Source organism: Plecotus auritus (assembly GCF_963455305.1).
Source record: "Plecotus auritus genome assembly, chromosome: 8".
Taxonomy (NCBI): domain Eukaryota; kingdom Metazoa; phylum Chordata; class Mammalia; order Chiroptera; family Vespertilionidae; genus Plecotus; species Plecotus auritus.
In genome coordinates, this window is record NC_137782.1 from 163,387,436 (window position 1) to 163,414,697 (window position 27,262).

General features: G+C 53.6%; 1 protein-coding gene across 2 annotated transcripts; it reads left to right on the top strand.

Annotated features, from left to right (window-relative positions):
* Positions 1 to 13,111: 13,111 nt before the first annotated feature.
* Positions 13,112 to 22,232, top strand: SLC30A3 (solute carrier family 30 member 3). Of its 2 annotated transcripts, none has more exons than XM_080683909.1 (8): positions 13,112 to 13,388; positions 18,109 to 18,272; positions 18,690 to 18,836; positions 18,933 to 19,086; positions 19,656 to 19,854; positions 20,104 to 20,209; positions 20,468 to 20,602; positions 21,444 to 22,232. In XM_080683909.1, exons 1-8 carry the CDS (start codon positions 13,294 to 13,296, stop codon positions 21,590 to 21,592), a joined length of 1,149 nt encoding a protein of 382 aa, XP_080540035.1. In that variant the 5' UTR covers positions 13,112 to 13,293; the 3' UTR covers positions 21,593 to 22,232. The 2 variants fall into 2 exon arrangements, with proteins under 2 accessions (XP_080540035.1, XP_080540036.1); XM_080683910.1 differs by having other exon boundaries at positions 13,254 to 13,388; positions 18,120 to 18,272.
* The last annotated feature ends 5,030 nt before the right edge of the window (positions 22,233 to 27,262 follow it).

Consider the following 27,262-nt stretch of genomic DNA (forward strand, 5'->3'; position numbering starts at 1 on the left):
TTTTAAATATTAATTTGAGAGCTAGAGGGAGAGAGACAGAGGGAGACGTGTTGTTCCACTTCTTTGTGCATTCATTGATTACTTCTTGCCTGTGTCCTAACTGGGGATTGAACCCACGACCTTGGCATATCTGGAGGACGCTCTGACTGAGCTGCCCGGCCAGGGCCAAATTCAAACTTTAAAGAGGAAACATCTCACATTACCCAGTGTCCTTCAACTATGCAGACCTCCAGACACCTCACATCCTAGAGAGCTATAAGCAGGAGGAGGTCTCAACATGGGAAGAGATTGATTTTGCCCAGAGCTACTAGAGCCTTAAGTAAACAGCCCTGGTCTTGTCCAAACTCAGTGCTGGGTTTGAGAGGCCAGGGCAGCCTCAGGCCCTGAGCAGAACGGGTCGGGAATCTGGGAGAGCTACAGTGTCTGCGGGAGAAACAACTCAGATCACACCCTGAACTCCTAAGAGAGGCCCGGTGTCCAAAGCCGGCCAAGGGCAGCACTTAGAGCCAGGCCAGAGACTCCATTCCTCCCTCGGCCTCCCCTCTCAACTCACTCCACCCCGGCCCCTCAGAGACAGGGCAGTGAAACAACCCGGAGGATAAAGAGGGGAGTGAAAAGGGGTAGCTGTAGGGCCCGGCCAGCGACCAGCAAGGGGTCAGGGAGTAAGACCCCGGAGAATGGGGAGAGCCTGGGGAATGTGGCCCAGGAGAACCAAGGCAACGAGCTCGGAAGGGAATGCTCTGGCTTCCCGGGTCCCCTCTGCTGGGTGGACGCCCCACCGGACCTGGCCTCTACCTCCTTTCGGCCAGCTGGACAGGCCTTTCACTCCCTCCGCCAGGGCGTGAAACTTCACGCCGCTGGTCCAGTTGCCCACTGCGCCTGCGCACTGTGTTAACTCTCGGGGTCGTTTTTTGGCGCCACCGGAAGGTCTGGGAGGCGAGGCTGAGCGAGCCCTGGGACTTATTTCGCTCGCGGGAAACCTGAGCGTAGGGATACGCCAGGCGCCTGCAGACCAGGGCAGCGTGGCATCTTTTGTAGCATCTCTTCTCCACTGGAAGGGAATCACCTATCTGGTCACCGTTCTGGTTCGTTGACTCACTTGAGGAAAGATAATAGGCTTGCAGGACGCGGCTGTGTGAGAAGTATGGTTGCTGCACGCCTTTCTCAAGACATGTATTACCTTCCCAGTCTTCATTTTCACCTTCTTCTCTTACTTTTCCACCTGGAAACTGGTGCAGGTCCTTTAAGACTCACCTCAAATGTCAGTATTCCTGGGAATCCTTCCTTCATTCCCCCAGTTATTCCCACCTTGCCCGGTCAAAGCATGTATCCTATTATATTGTAATTATTAGTTCCTACATTCCTTTTTAAAACAGTATCTTGAACATTTCCAGAAGTTATGACTGTTCTTCAAAAACTTCCTTTAAATACTGTGACATCATGAGTATGTGTCATAATGTAAATGTATGATCCAGATTGGATAATGAAGTTGTTTCTAATCATGCGATAGTATAATAACCTTATGATGAAAATTCTTATCTTACCTATCAATCTTTAAATAAATCTCTGTTTCCCCTTGGAGTAGAAAGTGAAATTCTTTGAGGTCCTTGACCCATATTACTAACTCTCTTCCCAGGAAGGTACCAAAAGTACCGATTTACATTCCTACCTAGAGGACATGAGAGCACCCATCTTTACCTGGCCTTATTTCGGTGATCCCCTATAGGAAGTAGTGTTTGCAGCACTAATAATTTACCACATCATGATACTGGAGAGGAAAACTCAATGGTTCCTATAACATGTAATTGAAAGAGCTTTATTAATTCAACTAGAGGCCTGGTGCATGAAATTCGTGCACGGGGATGTGTGTCCCTCAGCCCAGCCTGCACCCTCTCCAATCTGGGACCCCTAGAGGGATGTCCGACTGCCCATTTAGGCCCGATCCTACTGGATCCTACTGGATCGGGCCTAAATGGGCAGTCGGACATCCCTCTCACAATCCAGGACTGCTGGCTCCCAACTGCTCGCCTGCCTGCCTTCCTGATTGCCCCTAACTGCTTCTGCCTGCCAGCCTGATCATCCCCTAACCACTCCCCTGCCAGCCTGATTGATGCCTAACTGCTCCCCTGCCAGCCTGTTTGCCCCTAACTGCCCTCCCCTGCAGGCCTGGTCACCCCTAACTGCCCTTCCCTGCAGGCCCAGTCACCCCCAACTTCCATCCTCTGCCAGCCTGGTCACCCCTAACTGCCCTCCCCTGCAGGCTTGATCACCCCCAACTGCCCTCCCTTGCAGTCCTGGTCCCTCCCAACTGCCCTCCACTGCTGGCCTGATCTCCCACAACTGCTCTCCCTTGAAGACCTGGTCCCTCCCACCTGCCCTCCCCTGCTGATCATCTTGTGGTGGCCATCTTGTGTCCATATGGGGGCAGCCATCTTTGACCACATGGGGGCAGCCATCTTGTGTGTTGGAGTGATGATCAATTTGCATATTAATCTTTTATTAGATAGGATAATATATCTCTGTTACCCCCTCTTGTGGTTTTCACGATTCTCTTTTCTTTAATACAGTTATATGTGCACATTTATCTCCTCTTCTAGGTTTTAAGTGATAAATCAATACTCCACCCTAAGAGATATGAGCCATCTGAGCAAACTAACTAAGGAGTCCATATGTTATAGGCACAATGACCACTGAACTAACCAATTTATTTCTGTAGGTTTCTGATCAGGATGGGGGTGGATATCTGTTCGTCTGTGATCAGGTGCGGATTAAAATATTTGGCATCACCCACCCAGTTCATAAGTTCTGGGTCAGATGAATTTAGAGGGTAGTGACCTAGAGTGAAGGAACTAAAGCTGACAAATTTTTTGGTGGTTGGTACTATGCCAGATTTCTCTGACTAACCTCCAACCTTTTATCACCACCACGGGAAGACAGAAATAGCAGAACAATACAATCATTTCTTCACTAGCACTGGGAGGAGGGCAGAAGGCATCAGAAGTGCAGCGCACTCAGCAAATTCCTCACCTCGGTCTACAGGCCCAACGTGGTCCTGCCCCTGCCCCTCAGTCCCACACTTTTTCTGTCAGTTCTTTGGAGAGACCCAGTTCCCTTCCATTTCAAGGGCCGTTGGCTATGCTGCTCCCTCTGCCTGGAGGACTCCTCTCCGGACTGTGCGGTATGCCAACTTTTCATCCTTTGTGGATCTCAGCTTCCTGCCTCCTCAGAGAGGCCTTCTAAATGGAATTCCACTCTTCTCTCCCACTTCATAATATCCTCATCATTGGTGAATAGATGTTTATTTGCATGTTGATTTGTTTAACGTCTCTTTTTCAGTAAGCAGTGAACTCCATGAGGTCAGGGACCTTGTCTATTTGTTCACGTTGTATCCCCAGCACCTAGAACCAGGCCTGGCTCACGGTAAGTTAACTCATGTTTTGTTGAATGAGCTACAGCAGAGGGAGCCCTCTGCTGGTCCAGTGTAGACTCAGAGGTCAGCCCATAGTAAGGGGCAAAGAGAAAAGGTCAGTAGGGGAGATGGTAATGGTGATTCTGAGCTTCTTGTTTCTTGTTCCTAACACAGTTCCTAGAATGTTGTAGGTGCTCAATAAATGTTGGTTGGTTGAATGAACCAGCAAACTTTTGTGTGCCTTTTCAGAGGTACTTTTACCCAATTACCTCTGATTCTCACAACAACCTTATATGATCACGTCCCTGCTTTATAGAAGTAAGTGCCGAGAAAGAGGGCAAATCAGGTGCTGAAAAGAAGTAGTAAATATCTTTCACATCTTGCCAGAGGCTCCAGAAGGTTATTACTTCTTATCATTGCCCTCTGACATTCTAATTAATTCTAATTATAGTTCGTGGCTCTTGAAATAGCCATCATCTTTAAGTTTCTGAGCCTCTGCTCTGACTGAAATGACACTACAGCCAGCAGGCTGCAGAGATAGGAATAGAGCAGGCAAGTCATCCTGGCACCCTTTGGCCACAGGCTCTCCACTTTGCCTTCACCTAGAAACAGATCCCCTTTGGCTCTGTTTCCTGCACATTGTATCTTCTAACACCCAGCAAAGAAGAAGGAAGAACACATCAGCCAGGAGACAGAAGCCCTAGTTCTGAGTTCTCACTATTTTTCTAACAAACTGCATCATCTGGGACAAGTCACTTAATCTGAGTCTCATTTTCCTCTTTTATTATTATTGTTGTTAGAGGCCCAGTGCACGAATTCATGCCCCAGTGGGGTCCCTTGGCCTGGCCTGTGGGATGGGGCCTAAATTGGCTCTCCGACATCCCCCAAAGGGTCTCAGATTGCGAGAGGGCACAGGCCAGGCCGAGGGACCCCACAGGTGCACGATTGGGGCCAGGGAGGGACGTAGGAGGTTGGCCAGCTGGGGAGAGACCACAGGAGGGCTCCAGGGCATGTCCGGCCATCTAGCTCAGTCCTGATTGGCCGGACTCCAGCAGCAAGTTAACCCTACCTGTTGGAGCATCTGCCCCCTGGTGGCCAGTGCACGTCATAGCGAGCAGTTGAGCAGCCTTAGCATATTACACTTTGATAGGTTGAACGACTGATTAGACAACTGGACACTTAGCATATTAGACTTTTATTATATAGGACTAGAGGCCTGATGCATGAAATTTGTGCATGGGTAGGGTCCCTAGGCCTGGCTGGTGATCAGGGCCAATCTGTGGGGCGACTGGCGGGGCGATCGGAGGTTCCCTGATGGCACCCGCCTTGGCTGGCCTGGGGTCTGCAGGCTGGGGGCAGCTCCTGCATTGAGTGTCTGCCACCTGGTGGTCAGTGTGCATCATAGCGACCAGTTCTGCCGTTTGGCCGATTTGCATCTTAGGCTTTTATTATATAGGGTTATTTTAAATTATATTTTTATTTATTTCAGAGAGGAAGGGAGAGAGAGAGATAGATAGAAACATCAATGATGAGAGAGAATCATCAATCGGCAGCCTCTGGCATGCCCCCTACTGGGGATCAAGCCCGAAACGCAGGCACATGCCCTTGACGGGAATCGAATCTGGGACCCCTCAGTCTTCAGGTCAACACTCTACCCACTGAGCCAAACCTGCCAGGGCTCATTTTCCTCTTTTATATAAATCTGCGTCATTTCCAAGGTTGCTGTCAATACTAAATTACATTTGGAGTAAAAAAGATGGAAAAATGAAAATAATTATGCTAAAGAATGAGAACAGACTAATATCTTTTCTGGGATTATTTGCCCTCTCACCATACCTTGAATCAGGAATCTTCAAGTTTACTACCTCACTGAGCCATTTGGTCTCTTCTGGAGAAAACCAAGAAACATCCTTTATTTACCCACAAACAACGTTTTAGTCATATAGCTGGAATGTACACATACAGACAGCAGACATTGACATATTCATACCCAAAATATCATGCTCTCAAACATATGCAGTTGGAGAAAGAGACCATAATTTGTCATACCCAAGCACCAGGTTCTAGAATTGTGCAATTTTTAAGCTGGAAGGGACATCAGAGACTTAATTCTTATCCAGTACCTTTATTTTATAATTGAGGAAAGTATGTCCCAGAGATAGGAACTGACCTGCTCAAGGTCAACCAGTGAGGTCCAGATCTAAATCTTCTGACTTCAAGTTCAGTGTCTATACAGTGATTTCTCCTTATACACACCAGCGCGCTCTCTCTCTCTCTCTCTCTCTCTCTCTCTCTCTCTTTCTCTCTCTCTCTCTCTCTGATTTCAGAAAGGAAGGGAGAGGGAGACAGTTAGAAACATCAGTGATGAGAGAGAATCATTGATTGGTTGCCTCCTGTATGCCCCACACTGGGGATCGACTCCGAAACCCAGGATGTGTTCCCACTGGAATCAAACCATGATGCTCAACCACTGAGTGACACTGGCCAGGCCACACCAGCTCTCTTTAAAACCTAGGTTAGAGACAGACCAAAGCTGTAGTTGATATTCACCTCCTTTCATGGGTGATATCAGGAAATACCCCTCTTCCCCTCCCCACAGGCATCTCAGGGTGGGAGGTGGAGGGCTTCCAGCTAGAAAGGCGTCTCTTACCCCTGTCCTCTCTGCCCTGCAACCCCAGACTCTGCAGACCTAAGGGCAGGCTAACAGCACACCTGCCTCACCTGCAAAATGGAGATGGTAGTGTCTGCCTCTTAGGGTTGTTAGGGGGCTTCAGTATTTAATTTGAACAGTGCTTGGCCCTGGTAAATGCTCTCTCATTTATCACCATCATCGTTTCTAGTCGATCTCCTCTCAATTTTGTAGAGAGAGGTCACTTTTACATTGTCTCTGGGAAGAAAGGAAAAACCAGGCTCCTTCCTTTAAAATTTGCAAATTGTAATTGGCATCCTCCCATCCCCTTTCTGCACCCTTCTCAGCCTTGTAGAACCCCATTTTCTTGTTCCCCTGACCAGTACCCACCTGCTGCTTTCTGGCTATTCCAAATATCTCCGACAGTCCTCTCCCAAGCAGTCAGAACTACAAAATTACCTCTCTCACCGCCTCTCCTTCCAACATGTCTAATAAAAACAAATACCTTCATAAAATGGTCTCATCCTCAAGGGTTAGGTGGGAAGCAATCTGATTAAAATACTGTTAATTCAGCTTACAGTGAGAAAGACTATAATACCTCACCCACTTAATTCTTACTAACGCAAAAAGGAACAACTGGAATTTTCGGCTATGTTTTGAGAAGAGACTTTGGGCCTTCAATCACTTCTCTCCTTTGTGTCCAACTCCACCAACTTCACATCTTTTCCTCCCTGCAGCTCTGCATTATTTGGATTCTCCTTCTCCGTCTCCGGTAAAGTTCCTCTCCCCCTGCTGGATCCTCTCCCTTCTTTCACCTCCTGGCCATGGATATTCTATACGGTTTTGTCCTAAAGCCCCTGCTGTGCTCTCTCCTCTCTTCTTCAGAGAGCCAATGGATACCCATGGCTTCGGCGGTCACAACGATGCTTTAGTGTCACTTTGGTGTCGTTCACATGCCGGTTTCCCATGGTCTCAAAACCACACTCTAAAATCGGAACTCATGATCTTGCCCCCAACCTGGTTGTTCCTCTTGGTTTCTCTATTCGTTAATGTTATGACTTTCCAAGATAACGATGCTCAAAACTCAAACATCATTGGGCTGTGGACTCATTATTTCCCCCAAATTCAGTTCACAAAGTCTTACCTTTTCAATGGCTCTTTCATTTGTCCCTTCTTTTCAGCTCCCACCACCTTGAACCACCCCAGATAAAGGGTTGCCATGTCTCACTGCCTGTTGTCCTAGCGTCCTAACTGTTCTCCCTATTGCCAGTTTCATCCTGGATCCGATTACCACTCTTTTGGTCTTAGCCTACAGAGGCAAAACAACCACTCAAATCTGGCTGCTTTCTGGCTGTTAAACCAGATTCCAACTTGATTCCAACTTACCCCTCCAAACTTAGTGTCTACTATTGCCTTCCATAACACTCAGACTAACATTCCTATACCATCCCTCTCACACCATTTCCCCCCATGAATTGTCCTTTACATTAATCAGTTCACTTACTCAACAAATATCTGTTAGGCACTGCCATATGCCTCGTACCTTGGCTATTCTAATGGGTCAAACTCGTTTCTGTTCTCATAGATTATAGCCTAGTGTGGAAGACAGATATTCATCAGTATGCTCAGCAAATATTTGTTGGGCACTGTCATGTGCCAGACACTATTCTAGATGCTGGGAATACAGCCGTATACCCAACAGACAAAACTTTCTGTCACCATGGAGCTTATATTCTGGTGGGAGGAGACAGCCAGGAAATAAAACCAGTGAAATACTGGTATATAGTATGTTACGTGGTAACAATGGCTATGGAGAAACATAAAGCAAGGGATGGAGACAGAATTTTTTAGGGATTGCAGTTTTTAAAAGGATAAGCAGATAGCTCTGGCCAGTGTGGCTCAGTTGGTTGGGGTTGTGGGTTCAATTCCTGGTCAGGCACATACCCAGGTTTTGGGTTTGATTCCAGGTCGGGGTGTGTACAGGAGGCGACCGACCGATCGATGTTTTTCTCTCACATTGATGTTTCTCTCTCTCTCCCTCTCCCTTCCTCTCTCTCTACAATCAATGGAAAACATATCCTCAAGTGAAAAGCAGAAAAAGAATAAGCAGACAGGTCTGAGAAGGTGATATCTGCATGAACATCCCAAGCAGGTCCTCAGGCGAGTAGTGAAGACATGTGGCAGGTGGCAGGCACACAGCTGCGTAAGTGCATAGGCCCCGGGGTGGAAACATGCCCGGTGTGTTGTAGGTCCCGCACAAAGGCCAGACTGGCTGGGGGGTGAGGTAGAGTAGTATGGAAGGGTCTCAGAGGGGGCTTGATTTTATAGGGTTTTGCAGACAAATGGAAGGCTGACAGTGAGTGAGATGGGGCGTGATGAAATCTGGCCTATGTGTCTAGCTGCTGGATTAAGAATAAAAAAGAAAAAGGAATACACTATAAGGCAATAAGGGTAGAAAAAGGAAGACAACCTAGGAGGCTCCTGTAATAATCAGTACAGATGGTGGTGGTTAGGACAGAGTGGGAGCAGGGTTTGCTAACAGGCTGAATGCCGAGTGAAAATAGAGGAGTCGGTGATGACCCTAAGGTTACTGGCCTGAGCAAATGGAAGGATGGAGTTACCGTGTCTGACACGGAAGGACTGCCGAGGGAGAAGTTTGGAGATGGGGTGATGACCAGTTTTAGACGAATGAAGCTTGAGATGCCTATTAGCCATCAAGGAGGAGAGGCCAAGAGACATTTAATTTGGAGTTCAAATGAGAGATCTGAGAATCATCACATAGATGCCTTTTCTTTAAAAAAAAGTTTATTTTTAATAGAGAATTTCAAACACATACAAAAATAGAATTACTTGGATACATGGGAATTGTACTATTCTATGACTTAGCTTCAACAACTATTGCTTCTTGCTGTTTCTAGATAGTACTTAAAGCCTTGAGATTGGATGATATCGCCAAGGGAGTGAGGTGGTAAGAGAAGAGGGGCACCAGGTCCTGGACTACCCCAACACTGAAAGGTTGAGCAGATGAGGAGGAACCAGCAAAGGAAACTGAAAACAAGAAGTCAGCGAAGTAGGAGGAAAACCAGATTACAGTACCTGGAAGGCAAGTGAAGAAATAATTCCCAAATGACAATTTTTTTATTTTTGTTAATCTTCACCCAAGGACATTTCCCCATTGATTTTTAGGGAGAGTGGAAGAGAGAGGGAGAGATAGAGAGAAACATTGATGTGTGAGAAACACATGGATTGGTTGCCTCCTGCATGAGCCCTGACCAGGGCCTGGGCCAGGGAGGAGCCTGCAACCAAGGTACATGCCCTTGACTGGAATCAAACCTGGGACCCTTTGGTCCACAATAAGGGGCCAGCGCTCTACCCAATAACAATTTAATTACAGTATAAGTGCTAAGGAAGAAGTTGGCAATCAGTGTAGCATGAGAACTAGCGTAGTTTGGGGGTCAGGAGAGGCCTCCCTGGGGAAGTGACATTGAAGCTGCAGTTCTCCCTCATCCTGTCTCCAACTACAACCCTGCTTCCTTCATCCTGCTTCCACTCTGACAACCGACTCCTCCTTTCTGGGATGTGGGGGCTTTTTCAAGGATGTGTCAGCCAGTGGCGGGCACTGGGGACACAGTGATGAGAAAGACAAGTTCTGGCCCTGACCGGTTTGGCTCAGTGGATAGAGCGTCGGCCTGCAGACTGAAGGGTCCCAGGTTCGATTCCAGTCAAGGGCATGTACTTTGGTTGCGGGCACATCCCCAGTAGGGGGTGTGCAAGAGGCAGCTGATCGATGTTTCTCTCTCATTGATGTTTCTAACTCTCTCTCCCTCTCCCTTCCTCTCTGTAAAAAAATCAATAAAATATATTAAAAAAAAAAAAAGAAAGAAAGACAAGTTCTGCCTTCAGGGGGCTTGACCTCTAGTGAGGAGACAGACACGCAAATGGTTTCTTTAAAAGTGGTGTGTGCTCCCATCACATACACAGAGTGGGTCTTGGGAGCACCAGGTAGGAGCTCATAACCCAGCTGGGGGGAGTCAGGAAAGGCTGCCTGGAAGTAACACCTGAGCAGAGAATGGACACAAGTTGCCTCTGTGCATACCCTTCCACCTGGCTTGGAGCTTTCAAGTGTTAACCATTCCCCACATGCTTGGATTCCAAGTCTGCCTGAGATCTCTAGCCAGCCTAAATCCTGACCTCACCGCTGGGCTTTCCTCTTCTGAACTGGTCTAGCTGGGTATGCCCCTGAGGTCCCCTTTGTCCTGCTCCACCACCCTCGCTGCTCTGGAAACTGCCATTGGCCTGTGTTCCTGGAAACATGCCTCGGGTCAGGCCTCCATCATGCCTTTGGGACTAAGAGTGGCCTACGGACTCACTTTAAAGAAGATAGATATCTGAGGACAGGCAATAAGAGCATGTGGGAAAATTAGTAACAAACCACTGCAAAAACTGAAATCTCCTGCCATCAAGTTAAAGCCAGGGGGGGAGGGAACACGCTTATGTTGTTCCCCAGGAATTCCCAGCTATGTTAGCAAGGTGCATGGCAGGAAATGTGTTCAATAAATGTTAAATGTATAGTTTTTACAAGACTACAGTTCGATTCAGGGCACAAGCCCAAAACTGTGCTTCTGACTGCTGCATAATTTTCCTAGCTCTGAGGTGCAGAATGCATTCCTCAGACCAGGCAATCAAGAGGACGCTTTGCAAAGATTTTCACGCGGCCACTTGATGGCTCTTTGAGAAACAGGTGCAAGCAGTCTGTTTCGCAGCCAGGCTTTTCTTGCATAAATTTCCAATCAAAGGCAACTGTTAGTATTCTCGCGCCGTTGTCCCGGCTTCCGGAGGCAGCACGTTCCAAGGCCCGACACCCAGGGAGTCGCGGCGGAGGGCAGCCCAGTAATCCATCTGCTCCAACGCCCCTTTCCCTTCCCGCCTGCCCGATCACCGCCCTGTAGCGAGCGGGGCGGGCACCTGCCAGCGTCTGCGCACTCTCCACCCACCCATCCCCGGTACCCGGGCCGCTGTCGCGCCCGGGGACTGCCCAAGAAGGGAAATCCCGGAGGAAGCCATAGTTGTTACTACCGCGTCCCCTGCTGTCGTCATCAGCTGAGGCGTGCCTCAGCAGCCCCTTCTCCCGTTGAGGGCCCAGCCGTTTCTTCCTATTCTCGGGCTCGCCCGCCCCAGCCACTTCGGGCGGGGCTGCCGCATCCGAGCCCTGTAGGTGCGCGGTGGTGCCTCTCTCAGAATCCGCGAAGCCCCGGGCCGGGTGCGGAGCCTAGAAAACCGACGGCGCCAGGCGGGACGTGCCCAGCCGGGGCCCTGGAAAAGGCGGACGGGAACATGACTTGCACGCCGGCTCTGACGCGAACCAGCAAGGTGACCTTAGCTGGTGACTCCCTTTCCCGCAGCATCCGTTTGCCCCCCTATAACTCAAGGAAGGAGCTGAGGTCCCACGCCTCTAGGGGAGGTCGGAAGGGGAACGCCACCCCCTCGATTGCCCCCTAGCGGTGCGTGGGCTTTGGGCTGGGCTTTAGGCGGGGAGCGGGGTCAGGGCGCCCGCTGGGCGCCGCGTGGGTGGAGGTGAAGTGCAGGAGGCTCTCAAAGACCTTCTCATTCTTCCGTTTTGCACGGCTCCCCGGCGCAATACGATACCTACGCACACGCCGCCCGAAAACCTTGGCACCAGCCGCACTCTCCCCCGCAGGAACAGCCAGCCCGCCGCCCAGCTAGTTTGCCTAATCCGTCCAAACCTCACCTCCTCCGCGAAGCTCTCCCGGATTAACCCCATCACTTCTAACCACTGTATCTGGCACATGCTCCGTTTTTTTTTTTTAATTATTATTATTTGTTTGTTCTTGGAAGTGCACACGCGGTCTCACTGTTTGGAATAATAAAGTCCCAAAATTCAGGACGCCCAGTGTGTTCTGAAGGGGGAGGCTGATGGGTTTCTTGCCAGGGCTTACTAACCACTCCCACCCTCCACGTTTCCCCCTGCGTGCTTCACTCTTTCCCCTCCTCTCACGGACCCTCCGCTTTAACAGAGAGCCGCAGCTTGGAGTGCACAATCCAATCACCGCCCCCTTTTCAATCTACACGGCAGCAGGTGTGAGGGGCAGAGAGCGCTGAGCCTTTGAGGCTTCGGCTCCAGGGTGGGCCACCGCCTTGGCTGTAAGTCACTCCTTCCCCCGGGTTCAGTGAAAGTGAGGCCATGCCCGGGAAGGTGCTACAGGTCTGAGGTAAGGAATCACCTGCTGGCAAGCTGACAGCAGTGTCCCTCCAGGAACCGTGTCTTGTGACCCCAGAGAGAGGGCGCACCGCTCCTCCCTCCTTCAGCTGCTCCAGAATTCTGAGCGCCAAGACCGGCATTCTCTTCAGTCACCAGTGTAGCACCCCGGGTTCCAGCCCCAGCCCTTTATTCACCGGCTGCATGACCGGCTGGGACACTTCTTTCTCTGGGACTCAGTTTACTCATCCGAAAAATAGGGATAAGAATAGATCGAAGGAGAGCAGGAAGCTTTTTGTCACCCAAAGTTTCTGTATAAAAATAAATGATAATGAACGGTACAGTGCTTGGCAGCAGAGTTAGCTCACGAATTCTGACCCCACTTCCTCCACGGAGTGGTCTCTGGCTGGAGTCCTTGGAGTTCTCCCAGGTGTTTCACACCGCTCACCCCAGTCTTTCTGGTTCTCCTGAGATAGGTACTGGATCTACACCTGTTTCCGCCTCCGTGTAGGGGGCTGGGGTCACGAGATGACGGGGTGGCGGAAGAGGAGATGCCCGCGCGCGGGCTTGCGGTGTTACCTGGCTGAAGGTTGGTCCAGGAGGCCCCCGGGCTAGAGGACCTCGGCCTGGAATAGGTGGGCGGGGCTTGGAGGGGCGGGACTAAGCCACAGAGGGGCGGGGCTATGGAAATTAGGCGTCTCAGAACCCGGCGGGGGTGCCCCCACCAGGCTCCGGCGCGGGGCAGTGGGGCTCTGCATCTGGGGGTGGGGCTGCGGGGGCGGGGCTTAGGCATGGGGAGACAGGCGGGGAGCCTGGAGGCGGGGTTTGGGGAGCTCGCCCCACGCGGGGCGGGGCTGCAGCGGCCGCGGGATCCGCAGTTCGGACTCCCCGCGCCACAGTCGCCGCAGATACCTCCACTCTGGTGGCCCCGCTGCCCCGCGGAGAGCCCGGGGGTCGGCGGGCCGCTGGGACTAGGCGCGGGGCCGGCTCCGCCTCCCCCTCCCTCGGCGGGGCCTGGACGGTCGGGGCCGCGGGGACATGGAGCCCTCTCCCGGCGCGGGGGGCTCGGAGACAACTCGCCTGGTGAGCCCGCGGGACCGCGACGCCGCCGGGGGCGGCCTGCGCTTGAAGAGGTAGGACAGCTCCGGGCCAGCCCGCGGCCGGGGGCCACCCTCCTGCCCCCGTCCCTTTCGTTGTCTCCCTCGGCGCGGCGGGCCCCAGCGCACCCACCGCGGCTCCCTTGGCTTCGCGGCGCGAGCTCGCTCCTCTGCGGCCAGGTAGCCCGGACCCCGCCGCCCGGCAGCCCGCTGCGCCTCCCTCAGCCTCCCTGCCTCTCCCGGTCCCGCGAAACGGCTGCCCGGCCCGCCCCCCACACTCCGGACCCTCCGCCGCCCCGACCGCGTTTGGCTTCCCTGCGAGCCGCTGCCCCCGTCGGACCGGAGTCCGCGCCGGTGCCCCGATGTCTGCATTGCTCCGGGGCCCTGGCGGCGGGAGCGCCTCTCCGCCCGGCTTCGGAGCCCCGGCTGCAGGCCCGGCCCCCCATCCGCGCGCGGGGGCTCCGTGCGGCGGCTCCAACCTGGGCGGCCGTGGGCTCCCGGACCGAGATGGGCCCGGCTCCTGGCGGGTCTCCCAGGCCCCTGGAGGGAGGCGGGCTCCGGGAAGCGAGGGGGCGACGAGGCAGGAGCAGGTGCGGGCTGGGCGGCAGGGGGTATTCCCGGCTCCGCACAGACGGGGCCGGGGGCGGCGAGGTGTGAAATGAGGCGCCGAGCGGCCGGGACAGCGGGCCGGGGGCGGCCGCAGAACCGCCTCCGCGAACCGCCGGCCCGGCCTGCCTTGTCTCTCTGAGCTGCCAAGCCAGGTCCTCCTTGGTCACCTCCGCTGGCCATTTTGTCTGTTGGCTGACTGTCCGTTTGTCTCTTTTCTCATCTTCCCCTGTCTCTCTGTTTCCCTCCCAGCTCTTCTCCCTTTGTCTCTGCTATGGTGCCTCCTTGTGTTTCTGGATCTTTCTCTGTGGCGGGGCTGCAACCTGGGTGGGTGGGGGCGTGCGTGAGCTGGGCAACGCGGGGCTCCGGCCCTGGCCCGGCACCCCTTCACTTATCTCTGCTTCAGATCATCTCCCCTCCCTACGTCTCTCTACCCCACTCAGGGTTATTTGTTGTCTGTTGAGGGTTACAGAGGGCGAGGGAGAGAAATCTGCCTTCCCTTCTCTCTAAACAGCGGGCACCCCCTACATACACCCACACCCACACCAACAATGAGGGCTTTAGGGCCCAATTCCTGCAGAACAAAAGGGAGCAGCCTGTTGATGGGTGCAGCCTTGACGACTGGCTGCACTGGGCCTCAGAGGACCAGGAAAGGCATCTAACCCACGGCCCCAAGGCCCCTCGGTCTCTCTCTGCTCTTCAAACCCACATCTCGGACTCCCTGCTCATCTTCATTCTCATTTGACCATTAGTCACCAAATCCTGCAGTATTTTCTGAAAGAGGCGCTTCCCTCCCGCCCCGCCCCTCCTCTGAAATTCTGCACAGGCAGCCTCTGGCCTGGTCTGGTCTGGATCCCTCCATCTCCTCTCCTCTCTTCCTGCCAAACTGGTCCATCAGCAAGGGCATCTCAGGGCTCAGGAAAGATATGCTCCATCAATCAGGGTCTCCGCTTTTATGTTCCTTAGTGTTCACCACTTTCCTCCTCTTCCTTCCCCTGGCTCTTCACACTTAAACTCCAAGCGGAATATCTTGTCATTGTCATTCCATGCGTCTGGCTTCCCCATCTCCACCTCAGCCTCATCTTCTACATCTCTCCCTCTGTGAAGTTCTCCCTCCCCTGTGTTCCAAAGTCCTTTGTTCACGGTCCTCCTGGCCCCAGCCTCTCCTTGCTTAGTCAGTCATTGGCGACACATCTGTCTCTCCCGCTAGACCGTGCTTCAGCATGTGTATGCTGCCTGGCACACCTCATTGAATGAGGGTGGATTTGAAAGCCACCCTCATTTCCCCATCTCCTCTGGAAACACACCTAGAATCCTACATATCCAGGTTCTAAGTCTCGGAAGGAAATGCCAACTAATCAATCTACCTACCAGCACTTGAATTTTCCCTGCAAACACCAAAGGTCCCCCCTCTTCCCTCACACCTCAATTCAGTTGCTTGGCAGAGCTTTCCTCAGCCAGAAGGCTCCAGGCACCCCTCGCCACTGTACTGCTGTGATCGCGTTTCTGTCTGGAGCCTTCATGTTCACTCGTAGGCATTCTTGTCATACTTCCGGGAGTGTTTCTAGGTCTGTATTTAGGTCCTTTATTCTGTGGAAGGTTCTATTCTTACTGGGGTTCAGGTTGGGTAGATAGTAGTGGGGGTGAGAATTGGGCTCGAATGGACTTAAAACTCAGTCAGCCTGAGCTCAGCCTCTGGCATCCCCAGATGAGGCCCTCAGCCCCATTCATTTGTCAAGGGAGGCCTATGCAGTGTGCAGTGTGAGTGGCCTCTGCTGGGTGCTTATGGTCAGACTGAAGTCCAGCTAACGTGTGGCAGACTCCAAAGCCAGTGTTCCTACTGCTACCGTTGCCAGCCACAGCAGTCTGCACACCGCCCTCCCCATGACAACCCAGCTCCGGAATCCGGCCGTTAGTTCTCTGTGCCAGGAACCTCAGACTTTTTGGGTCCCAACATTCCACTCCCCCCTTAAAGGGCTACCCTTCAGCTGCATGTCTAGAGAGGAAAGGTGAAGGACCTGGGAGTGGAGGCACAAGAGGTGGGTCTGGGAGGGAGGCACTAAGGCCAGGATCATGTGTTGCGTCCTGCCACACACTCTCACACCACCTTCCCTCCTCATCGCCTCTGCCTGGTAAGCGCGCTGCGTCTTTATCCAAATCCTCCCCATCTTTCAAGGCCCTTCTTGTGGTGCCTGCTTCGGTTTTAACCTGATTTCCCCACTGGAATCTATGTGTCTCTCTCCCTGAGCCATGATAGCACTTCAAAGCTCCCAGAGACCAGGAAGGGCTACGTTTGATGATTTGCTCATTTTGTGTTTCTTATGGGGCCTGTCATCATGAAATGGTGCATGTCTCAGCTCTACCACTAACTGTGTGGCCCCCATAAGTCCTCTCGCTCTCCTCAATCTTTTATTTTTTAAATTTTTATTTTTAAATCCTCACTCGAGAATATTTTTCCATTAGTTTTTAGAGAGAGTGGAAAAGAGAGGGAAAGACAGAGAGAAATATCGGTGTGAGAGAAACACACCAATTGGTTGCCTTCTGCACACTGCACATGCTCCGACCAGAGCCTGGGTGGCAAGATCCTGCAACCAAGTTACTACATGCCCTTAACCAGAATCAAACTGGGACCCTTTGGTCCGTAGTCCGACGCTCTATCCACTGAGCTAAACGGGCCAGGGCAAGCTTTTATTATTATTTTTAAATTGATTTTAGAGAGAGAGAAACATCAGTTTGTTGTTTCACTTATTTATGCATTCATTGGTTGATTTTTGTATGTGCTCTGACCCGAAATTGAACCTGAAGCCTTGGCATAACAGAATGATGCTCTAACCCAGTGGTTGGCAAACTCATTAGTCAACAGAGCCAAATATCAACAGTACAACGACTGAAATTTCTTTTGAGAGCCACATTTTTTAAACTTAAACTTCTTCTAACGCCCTTCTTCAAAATAGACTCACCCAGGCCGTGGTATTTTGTGGAAGAGCCACACTCAAGGGGCCAAAGAGCCTCATGTGGCTTGCGAGCCGCAGTTTGCCGACCACGGCTCTAACCATCTACCTACCCAGCGAGGGCCTAAAGCTTTTAAAAGTGGAATTAGAAGGCAAGGGTATAGGGGAATAATTTTCCAACACTTCTCTTGTAAACTCATATTTTAGATTCTTCTTTGGAATAAAATAGGCTCAACCGTTTACGAGGTAACTTCTGAGCTGTAAAAACATGTTTTTCTCACCGTGTCCCCCATTCAGTCTTAGCTGCCATTATCAGACAGAAAGCACCAGGACCCTTTTTTCTTGCGTCTGCACGGGAACCGTAGGAGCAGACAGTAACTGCTCCAGGTCAGTCAAATAGATGCATGCCTCACACTTCCACTGGCTTGAATAAGGTGTTAGACTAGACCCGTGGTCGGCAAACTGCGGCTTGCGAGCCACATGTGGCTCTTTGGACCCTTGAGTGTGGCTCTTCCACAAAATACCACGGCCTGGGCGAGTCTATTTTGAAGAAGTGGTTTTAGGAGAAGTTTAAGTTTTAAAAATTTGGCTCTCGCCATAACCGGTTTGGCTCAGTGGATAGAGCGTCGGCCTGTGGACTGAAGGGTCCCGGGTTCGATTCCGGTCAAGGGCATGTACCTTGGTTGCAGGCACATCCCCAGTGGGAGGTGTGCAGGAGGCAGCTGATCAATGTTTCTCTCTCATCAATGTTTCTAGCTCTCTATCCCTCTCCCTTCCTCCTGTAAAAAATCAATAAAATCTTAAAAAAAAAAATTGGCTCTCAAAAGAAAATTTCTCAGTCGTTGTACTGTTGATATTTGGCTCTGTTGACTAATGAGTTTGCCGACCACTGGCCTAGACCATCTCTAAGGTGCTTTCCAGCTGGGAAATGTGTATGAAAAGAAAAGGAAAGAAAAGGAAAGAAACGAAAAGAAAAGAAAAGAGAAAAGAAAAGAGAAAGGCTGGGATCTGAGTGTTCATTTAGGCCCCATCTCTCCTGTGGCCCTCTGTCCACAAGGTCCCGGGTGTGACCAGGCCTTGGGAAGGAGTGAGAGATGGGCCACATCTGATGGAGCCAGTCTGCAGGGTCCAGGATCTGAGAGTGAGGAGCAAGTCAGCCCGTGGGCCAGGCCCCAGTTGAACCATGTTGCCCACCTCAGTCTCTTCACAGAGCCCATGGCGTCCACATCGGAGGAGACAACTTTCCACTGCCACAGGGACCCCCTGCCACAGCCCGGCCTCACCCCTGAGAGGCTGCGGGCGCAGAGGCAGCTATGTGTTGCCTGCGCTGTGTGCTGCGTCTTCATGGCCGGGGAGGTGGTTGGTAAGTTGGAGAGCTGCTCCTCCAGCCCCATCATCCCGACACCTGCCTATGTCACGCTCCACTCAGAGTCCCGGGATGTGCCAGGGGGTGGCGGTGCAGAGAAGAGGGGGGTGGCTGGCACTAGGGAGTTGGGTGCCCAGGGATCCAGAAATGGGAGAGAGTGAAGGACAGCAGCAGGGGAGATTCAAGGCGAGGTCCAGGGCTGGACTCTGTGATAACTGCTCTTTTCAAAGCTCGATTTTCTTGTTATTAAGACGCCATTGTAGAAAAACTAGAAAATGTGGATGAGTGAAAAGAAGAAAATAAAAGCGATCTGGAATCCCATCACCAGTGAAAAATCACAGCTCACGTTTTGGGGTATCCCCCACTCTCATTTTCATGCCTCTACAGAAAATGTGCATTGTTTTACCCTTGCAGGTGGGTATTTAGCACACAGCCTGGCCATTATGACCGACGCAGCCCACCTGCTGGCAGATGTGGGCAGCATGATAGGCAGCCTCTTCTCTCTCTGGCTCTCTACCCGTCCAGCCACCCGCACCATGACCTTTGGCTGGCATCGCTCAGGTATGGCCCCTGCATGAGCTAGTGACCCTCCAGCCTTGCCGGAGGGTACCTCCTAGGGTCCCGGGCAGGTCTCTGATAGCTTGTCTCCGCCTGCAGAGACTCTGGGGGCTCTGGCCTCTGTGATCTCCCTCTGGATGGTCACGGGCGTCCTCCTGTACCTGGCCTTCATCCGCCTGCTGCACAGCGACTACCACATCGAGGGGGGCGCCATGCTGGTGACCGCGGGCATCGCAGTCTGTGCCAATCTGCTGTACGGTCCAGTATGGAGCAGGCGCCCTGTGGGGGTCAGGGCAAGGGGCCCTCCTCCAAGCTGGGAGAGCAGGTCCTCCCCTCCCAGACAGACAGGCAACGCAAAACACTGCTTCTCAGCAGTCTGCCCTGGGAATGCCTGAGAGACAACTGGGAGAGACCTAAAATTCAGAGTCAACAGACACTCGTTAAAGGCCTGCTGTGTACCAGCCACTCTAGCTGGGGACTGTCATCAGTGTCATCGCATTAAAAGCTTACAACCACCCAGGCCACATAGCTATTTAACTAGCAGGGCCAGCATCTGAATTCAAATCTCCGGCACCATGCTCTATTCTTGCCCCCGGGCTGCACTATTTTTCTCTCTTGGACAATGTTGTCTTCTTCCTGGGGCTGGGAACACAGGGAGAATATAGGCAGAGAAAGAGCTCATGGGGAGGTGAGAGGGGAAGGGGAAAGGGGGAGGAGAGAGGGGGAAGTGAGAGGGGGAAGTGAGAGGGGAAGGTGAGAGGGGGAGGAGAGACGAGGCTGGGAGCAGGCCCCTTGGGCTGAGCTGCTCTGCTTCCCCCTCAGAATGGCCTTTGTGCTGCACCAGGCTGGGCCCCAGCACAGCCATGGGTCTAGGGGGGCTGAGTATGCACCGCTGGAGGAGGGGCCCGGGGAGCACCTGCCCCTGGTGAACACCAGTGTCCGGGCGGCCTTTGTGCATGTACTGGGGGACCTCCTGCAGAGCCTTGGGGTGCTGGCTGCCTCCATCCTCATCTACTTCAAGGTATTGTTCACCAGGCCTGTCCCAGCCTTCCTCCCCCAACTCCACCCCCCATCCCCTCCTTCCCAGGACCCACAGCCTCCTTTCCCCACTCCAGCTCCTGGCTCCCCAGGATCCCTGCCTGGGGTCCTGGCCCCTTTCCCCTGAGCAGGGTTCTCAGGGGCCTCTTAGGTCCTGTTTGTCTAGGACACCCCTAGATCTTCCTCTGAAAGGTCCCTGGTTTCCGGGCTTAGGGGTCTCTCTTTGTCTCAGCCTCAGTGCAAGGCAGCTGATCCCATCAGCACCTTCCTCTTCTCTATCTGCGCCCTTGGGTCCACGGCTCCCACCCTCCGAGATGTTCTCCGTGTCCTCATGGAAGGTGAATCAGACCCCACTGTTCTCCATCCTTTGGGCCCGCTCTGACCTCACTCCAGCACGGGGCGCCTCTCTTCTCTCTGATGAGTGTGGGGAGAAGGCAAGGGCCATGGGGCCTCTTGCCGGAAGGAGGATTCAGGCACAGGCCGAGTTGTGGGGTCACAGGCTGAGGGGGTACAGAATAGGGGAGGGGGAGTCTGGTGGGAGTTGTCCCTGTGCAGGAATAGCCCCAGTAGTAAGGCTTGGTGGATGCTGCTTGCAGGTGCCCCCCAAAACGTGGGCTTTGAGCCGGTGAGGGATACACTGCTGTCAGTGCCAGGAGTCCAGGCAACTCATGAACTGCACATGTGGTCCTTGACGCTCACTTACCATATTGCCTCTGCACATCTGGCCATCGGTGAGTCCACACTGGCCCCAGCCAGTTATTCCTAGAAGCATTCCCCCCGCAAAACAAAGGTAGATAGCCTGAATTACTGAGATTACTTCAGTCTCTTTCTCCTCTCTCTCTCTCTCTGTCTGTCTCACCCTCTCCTAAGTAGTGCAGGGAACTAGTAACCCTTTACAAGATCACTAGTACCTACCTGGGTAGGTGCTAGTGATGAAGCACAGTTAGGCAAATCCAGAACTTCCACTCAGTGATACCACATACCTACTAAAAATGATGACTATGAATACTGTATGGCAACTAGGGAAACTGTTTATGATATAATGCTGAAAGGAAAGGCTGAATATAAAATTATCTCTACATTATGATTCAACTATTAAAAATATATATGGTGACTCACAAGCTGACAAAGGATTTTTGAGTTTCTTCCAGATGCAAGAAGCAATCAGAGACATGCAATTTGGATGCCAAAAATATGATACTTTGTGGGATATTTGACGATGGCTCTAGAGGGGCAATGGGACAGAATATTTAACATCTGGGTTGTCCCGGAAAATCGGGTGGCCTGGCTGCTGAAATACAGCTGTATACTGATACTCAGAGAGCAGAAGAGAATAGGAAAATAAGAACAGTTTAGTGTGTTAGCCTGGTCGATTTGGGGTGAGTCTCTCCAGCCTGTTCTTTGGCGTTTTTATGCTTTTCATACAACACGGAAAGCAGATACAGCTCCCCCTTGAAGCCTGGCTGGAATGCTGTGCACGCTCCTGGGTCCCCCTTTACTGGTCCTTATCTCGGCCCCGGCCTGGTTCCCCGCTCCCCTGGGGACCTGCTGTCTCTTATCACTTTCCCACAGACTCCACTGCGGACCCAGATGCTGTCCTGGCCGAAGCCACCTCCCGGCTCTACTCCCGATTTGGATTCTCCAGCTGCACCCTGCAGCTTGAGCAGTACCAGTCTGAGATGGACCAGTGCCTGCGCTGCCAGGAGCCGCCCCAAGCCTGAGCTGGCCCTGCCCTCTCCCCACTGCCAGGCCCTGGCTCAGCTCTAGGGTCTCAGAAAAGAGACTGAGCTGGGCCCTTACCCCTTCCTCTCTCCCTCCTGCCACCTGCCAACTCCCTAGCCCCAAGCCCCAGTGGGCAAGACCAAAGTAAAGGGGGAGTGGGGTGGGAGTTGGGCTGAGCAGGGGATCAGTGCAGTGCGGGGTTGGGGGTCCCAGCTCCCCACGGTCTGGGGAGCCATGAGCATCCTTTCCGTGCAGTTCATTTGTCTGTGTGGCAGGCTGGCCAGCTGGCTGGGGCATCTGCCTGTCTGTGTGCTGTTGGGTGTGCCTAGGCCTGGGGGAGGTCAGCAGGGGCCCCTCCCCACGTGGCCCTCGCTCTGTCTATGCAGGAGCCCCAAAACTTGCACTTTGCCCGTGTGTTCTGGCCCTGTGGTTTTGTCCGTGTGTGTATGTGTGTGTGTTTCTTGGTGCTGTGGCCTGTGTCTCTCTGTGCCTGTGTGGCTGCGCTATGGTCTCTATGAGTCTGCACCATCCATGTGTCCCTCTGGGGGTCTGTCCATCCCTCTGTTGGTGCTGTGCCCTGGGCTTTCCCAGAGAGAGGGAGCACTCCGCTGCAGCTCCACAATAAACGTGTCTCACTGCATCCTTCAGCCCGTGCTGACTCCTCGGGACGGGAAACAGAATCCGTCGCCTGAGCACTGACAGAATCCGACAGTCCAAGTGACCTCCACAGCCCTCGAGCCCTCCCCAGCCCCCCCACCCCCACCATCAAATGTACCTCCCGGTGATATAGGTTGGAACCCGCAGGCTCGTCCCACCTTTCCCTCCTCAGCATGAGCCAGCCTGGGCTGGAAGGCAAGGAGTGAAGGGCTTCTGGGAGTCATTCCTAAAGGCTCCCCCAGGCCACGGGGCCTGCCTCGGGCTGGTCAGAGGGAAGCTGCGTCCCTCTGGGGGAGCGTGGTTGGACCCCAGTGCTGGTGTGGGCTCGGTTCTCAGCTGCATGGGGCCGGGGGAGGGGCCTTCAGCCCTGGCTGCCCACCCTCGGGTCCAGGTTTGGGCTGCGGACACCAAGGGCCTCTTTACAGTTAGTCCCCTTCCGCCTCCAGAATCATAGAGTTTGACGGATTTGATCTGACAAACCAGACTCATTGAGGAATTGATTTTTGCTTTTAAAAAACCAAACTGTTTGTGCTCTGACGTTAGATCTAGTGCTTCGGATCGGCAGGAGTTCTGGCCTTCCCCCCACAGCTGATCAAGTCCCAGCCCCAAGCAGCATTTTTTATTAGCCTGTGCATATTTCTGCCAGGCTCCCCCACCACCCAGTAATGGATGTAATTTTATTATAAAATTATCTCCTTTTTGTTATTAAAGCATATTATACATATATGCTTGTTTTAAGGGTTCAACAGAGGAAATGTGTATAAAGTCGAACGTGAATGTTTGCCCCTATAAGCTACTCCCAGAGGTAGCTGCTGTCCACAGTCTGGCGTCTCCCCGCTCATGTTTTTATATACGCAAACACTTCTATTAATAACCTAACTGGGATCGCTTTATTGTTTAACCGGCTTTCATGACTCAATCAGACACCCTGGCTGCACCTTTCCACGTCAGTACACGTAGATTCCATTACTCTCTTTAACGTGAGGCCTTTGGCCTGGTCGGAAATAGGCCTCCCCACTCTGATCCTCAGCTGGGGGCTGGGGCCCAGCTGAGTCACTGGCGGCCTGAGGAGGACATGGGAGGCTGGGCCAAGGTGACAGGCTGGCAGCCCATCCCACTGGGAGCCGAGCTGCCCCTGCCCCAGCTGCTCTCCATGCTTTGCTAGTTCCCGATACTTTCCCATTTTACGGCTCATTGATTACAGGCCCCAAGCGACGGGATGGGGGTGGGGAAGAGAGGAAATGGAGGTTGAGGGAAATGAGGACTAGATGCTCACCTTATGAACAGCCCTAAGCTGCAGGCCCACCTATATACACAACACTGGGTCCCTTTGCAGGGGCGGGAACAGGCTGCCCAAGGCAGAAAGACCTCACAAAGCACGCAGTCCCTCTGCCCCACCCCTGCGAGATGAGGACGAGGACGCTGAGGCTCAGAGGGAACAGGACTTCCCCACGGTCACCCAGTAAGTGACAGGGGCAGGAGCAGAACTGGTTCTCACTCCCACCAGGCCCCCCCCTTTTTTTGGGGGGGCGCTACAAAAAGCTTTATTGTTCCATGTGGTCCAGTGCATGGGCAAGGGCTCAGGGTGGTTAAAAGGATGGCTAGTGGTTTCAGGGAGAAAGAGGCTCAGACAAAAGCCAGACACCAGGGGATGCAGAGGGGCCCCTCACAGGCCTCTGGGCTCCAAAGGCTCCTGGTCGTGCTTGAGGGTGAGCCTGTTGAAGAGCTACTCGCCCAGCCCAGCCTGGGGGCCGGCGGCCTGCGGAGGTGAGTCAGGTGTCGCCCATCTTCCTGATGAGTTTCACCTCCGCACCCAGGAAGTGGTTCCCCAGGAAGTCACAGAGCTGAGGGTCTGCGGGTAGAACCAGGTAGGCAGGTCCACAGGGCCTGGTTCAGGTTCCTCTCCAAGGCCAGGGCGGCTTCCATGCACCCTGAGTTTTGCGCACTCATCGTGGGGAGGCTCCAGCGCGTCCTGGAGAGAACGCGGCCACTGCGCTGGTTTTGCATCTTTGAGAGAGGCTCAGAGCTGTGGCGCTCTCGGAAGTGACCCACACCCTCCAGAGCCACGTCCTCGCGTCCAAATAGAAGCCCAGAGAGAGGTAGGTGCGGGAGGCCTGCGGATGCAGGTCAGCCAGGCAGTTGACGGGGCCTCCACCTCGGTGGAGTAACTCTTGAGTTTGGGAGCTCATGGTTGTTCGGCAAAAAGGAGTTAAGATCAAAACCAGGTGTCGCTGGTCCTGGAGGCTGAGGATGGCTGAGGTGGTTGCCAAGGTGGTGAGTGGAAAAGAGGTTGGAGGGTGGTCGGAGGCTGGAAGAAGGGTCTGTTCTGTGCAAACGCTGCTGAAGTGAGAGACAGATCCAGGGACGCTGAGGGCACTGCCCCACGCGGGCCCCTTTGAACTCGTCCAGCTGAGTTTCTGGGCTCCGTTCTCAGCAGCCTGCTCCTGCCGGTACACAGGGCCTGGGCTCTGAACTCTGGCTCTGGTTCTGCCACAGCTCTCGTCTATCCTCTGGTCACTGGTAACCTCTCTGCCTTCCAGCTTCCTAACTGTAAGCGGAGGGACTACATGACGTGGGTGTGAGCGCGCCTGGTGCGGAAGGCCTGTAGGGAAGGGCTAGCGTTGGTGGAATCCCAGATGCAGGGGAGAGATTTCCGGGGAACAGGGTGGCCCAGCACCCCGACAGCAGAGACAGGAGCCAACATTCACTGAGCTAACCCTGATCACAAGGCACCGAGGTCGATATTATCTGCACTTCACATACGGAGAAGCTGAGGCTCACCTGCCCAGGGCATGATGCTGATAACTGTCAGAGTTGAGATTCAAACTCGGTTCTGACTGCTCCAAGGCCCCAGCCATCTTACATGCCCCTGCCTCTGCCGCCCCCCCCCCCCGCCCCCCCGCCCCACCCCCAGTCGGGGACGGAGCATCAGGAGGACCAGGAGCGTCCTCCTTCGGGTATACAGCATTCCCAGGGGGGTCTGGGAAACCTCATCTGCAGGGGCTGCCCGCACTGCCCTGTTATCTCCCCTGCCCACCTTCTCCACAGCGTATCCAGCGGCCTTTCCCTGTGGAGCCCTTCCCTGATGATAGAATCTGTGGCAGAGGGAGAGGCGAGGAGAAAGGACGGGAAGGGGCGGGGAAAGAAGGGGAGGTGGAGGAAGAGCGGAGTGGGGAAGGCCTGTCATCCATCAGCCAGCCTGGCAGCATGTTATGCAGCTGGTTAGCCAGGGGGCGAGGGGAGCAGGCAGGGGCAGCGGCAAGGGAGAGCAGAGAAGGAGAGGAGGTCAGGAGGAAGGGAGAGAGGGTTGTCATCCTGCGAGTGCAGTTGTAGGTGTGTTCACAGGAGACAGGAGACCAAGGAGCCAGACAGAACAGCCAGCATGGGAGGCTGCAGAGACGGCCCGGGGAACATCGGGGCAGGTGGACAGGCCCCACCTTCCTCACTGCGCTGCTTACCTGGGGTCTGCTGGGCCCGCTGGCAGGAGACAGACACACCTTTCTGTCCAAGCGTGAGGACTGAGGACCCACCAGGCTAGGGGAACAGTCTGTCTGGGGTCAAGAGGAAAAGCAGGGAGCCCGGCCAGCGTGGCTCAGTGCTGAGCATTGACCTATGAACCAGGAGGTCACAGTTCGATTCCCAGTCAGGGCACATGCCCAGGTTGCAGGCTTAGTCCCCAATGTGGGGGCGTGCAAGAGGCAGCCCATCAGTGATTTTCTCTCATCATTGATGTTTCTATCTCTCCCATCCTCTCTGAAATATATAATTTTTTTTTAAGAGGAAGAGCAGAGCAATAAAGCTGTGTCCTCCTCCCTCCAGTGACCCTGCTGCCCCTTCAGGGACTTCCGTGCAGGCCAGTCTAAAGGACTGGGCCCATCCTTGCTGCCTTGAGCTAGACTGTCAGAGGGGGAGCGGCACCCCTCTTCCCACCTGGCCCATGCCATGGCAGAGCGGAGGCAGCCAGAAGGCTCCGGAGGGATCTCAGGGCCTGAGTCAGGATGGGAAACCCCTGGCCCTCTTTCTGGCAGATCCCCCACCTCCCTGGAGAGCTGCATTTAGGGGGTTTCCTTTATGGTTGAAGGACTCCTCACCCCCAGCTCTGGGAGTTCCCAGGCTACCCTGTCTCTGCCAGGAGCTCCAGGGCCATCCCACCAGCACCTGGCCAGTACCTTCAGGGAGCAGGGGGGCGCTGGGCAGTTCCCAGGCTTCTGTGGAGCAGAGCCCGAGGTTGTGGGTAGAACTGGGATCACAGATGTTCCCACAGACAAAGACCCTGATTTCCAGGGTGGGAGAGAGAAAGCGTGAGGAGAATGAGTAGGAAGGAGGGCCGGGGCTGGCCAGAGTTTATGCCTCTCTCCTTCAGCATCACTCCCTGCCTCTCCCTGCCCCACCCTGCTCCCCGGCTACAGCTTCCTGCAGGCCAGGAAGCAGTTCCCACCAGCCCTGGGCGAAGCTCACTCAGAGGACAGGTCTCCTCCGGCGGAGCTGAGCCTCTGCACTGGGCACCGTCTAGAGGCCATGGTAGCCCCCGGGAAGGCACATCTCGTGGCCGCCTCCCCTGCAGCACCAGAACCCCGTGCCCTCTGGGAGGCTCTGTGGTCGGTTTCTAAGTGGGTGGCTCACTACTGGGGAGAAGGGAAGCGCAGCCATCAGCAGCCTCCCCTGCCCTAGGTGAGAGCTGCACCGGGAGGGAAAGGTGCAGGCTCTCGTACAGAACAATTCCCATTCTTAAAACGGAAAACCTCAGAACAGAAGAGGAAAGCACGGTGTGGGTGGGTCTCCAGGTGCAACCCGCTGAGCTTTCCTCTCCCATTTGGTCCTGTGCCCATGGCATCTGTGCCAGGGTTTGCTGCCTGACTTTCTCTCTGACCCAAACGGTCTGCACATTCAATTCCAGTCTCTTGTTCCCTTTGGCTCGGCCAAGGTGGGTGATACATTTCAAAAGGACTTTAGCCAAAGACCTGGGGAGAAACAAGGGGACCAAACCCAGGAGTAAGACAGTTAACGTTTAC

Bases quoted from the DNA above. Each gene is read 5' to 3' on its own strand.
- SLC30A3 (XM_080683909.1), top strand. From the start codon at position 13,294: ATGGAGCCCTCTCCCGGCGCGGGGGGCTCGGAGACAACTCGCCTGGTG. The intron at 18,837-18,932 runs GTATGGCCCCTG...CTCCGCCTGCAG, and splicing joins CTTTGGCTGGCATCGCTCAG to AGACTCTGGGGGCTCTGGCC. The intron at 20,603-21,443 runs GTGAGTCCACAC...ACTTTCCCACAG, and splicing joins CTCTGCACATCTGGCCATCG to ACTCCACTGCGGACCCAGAT.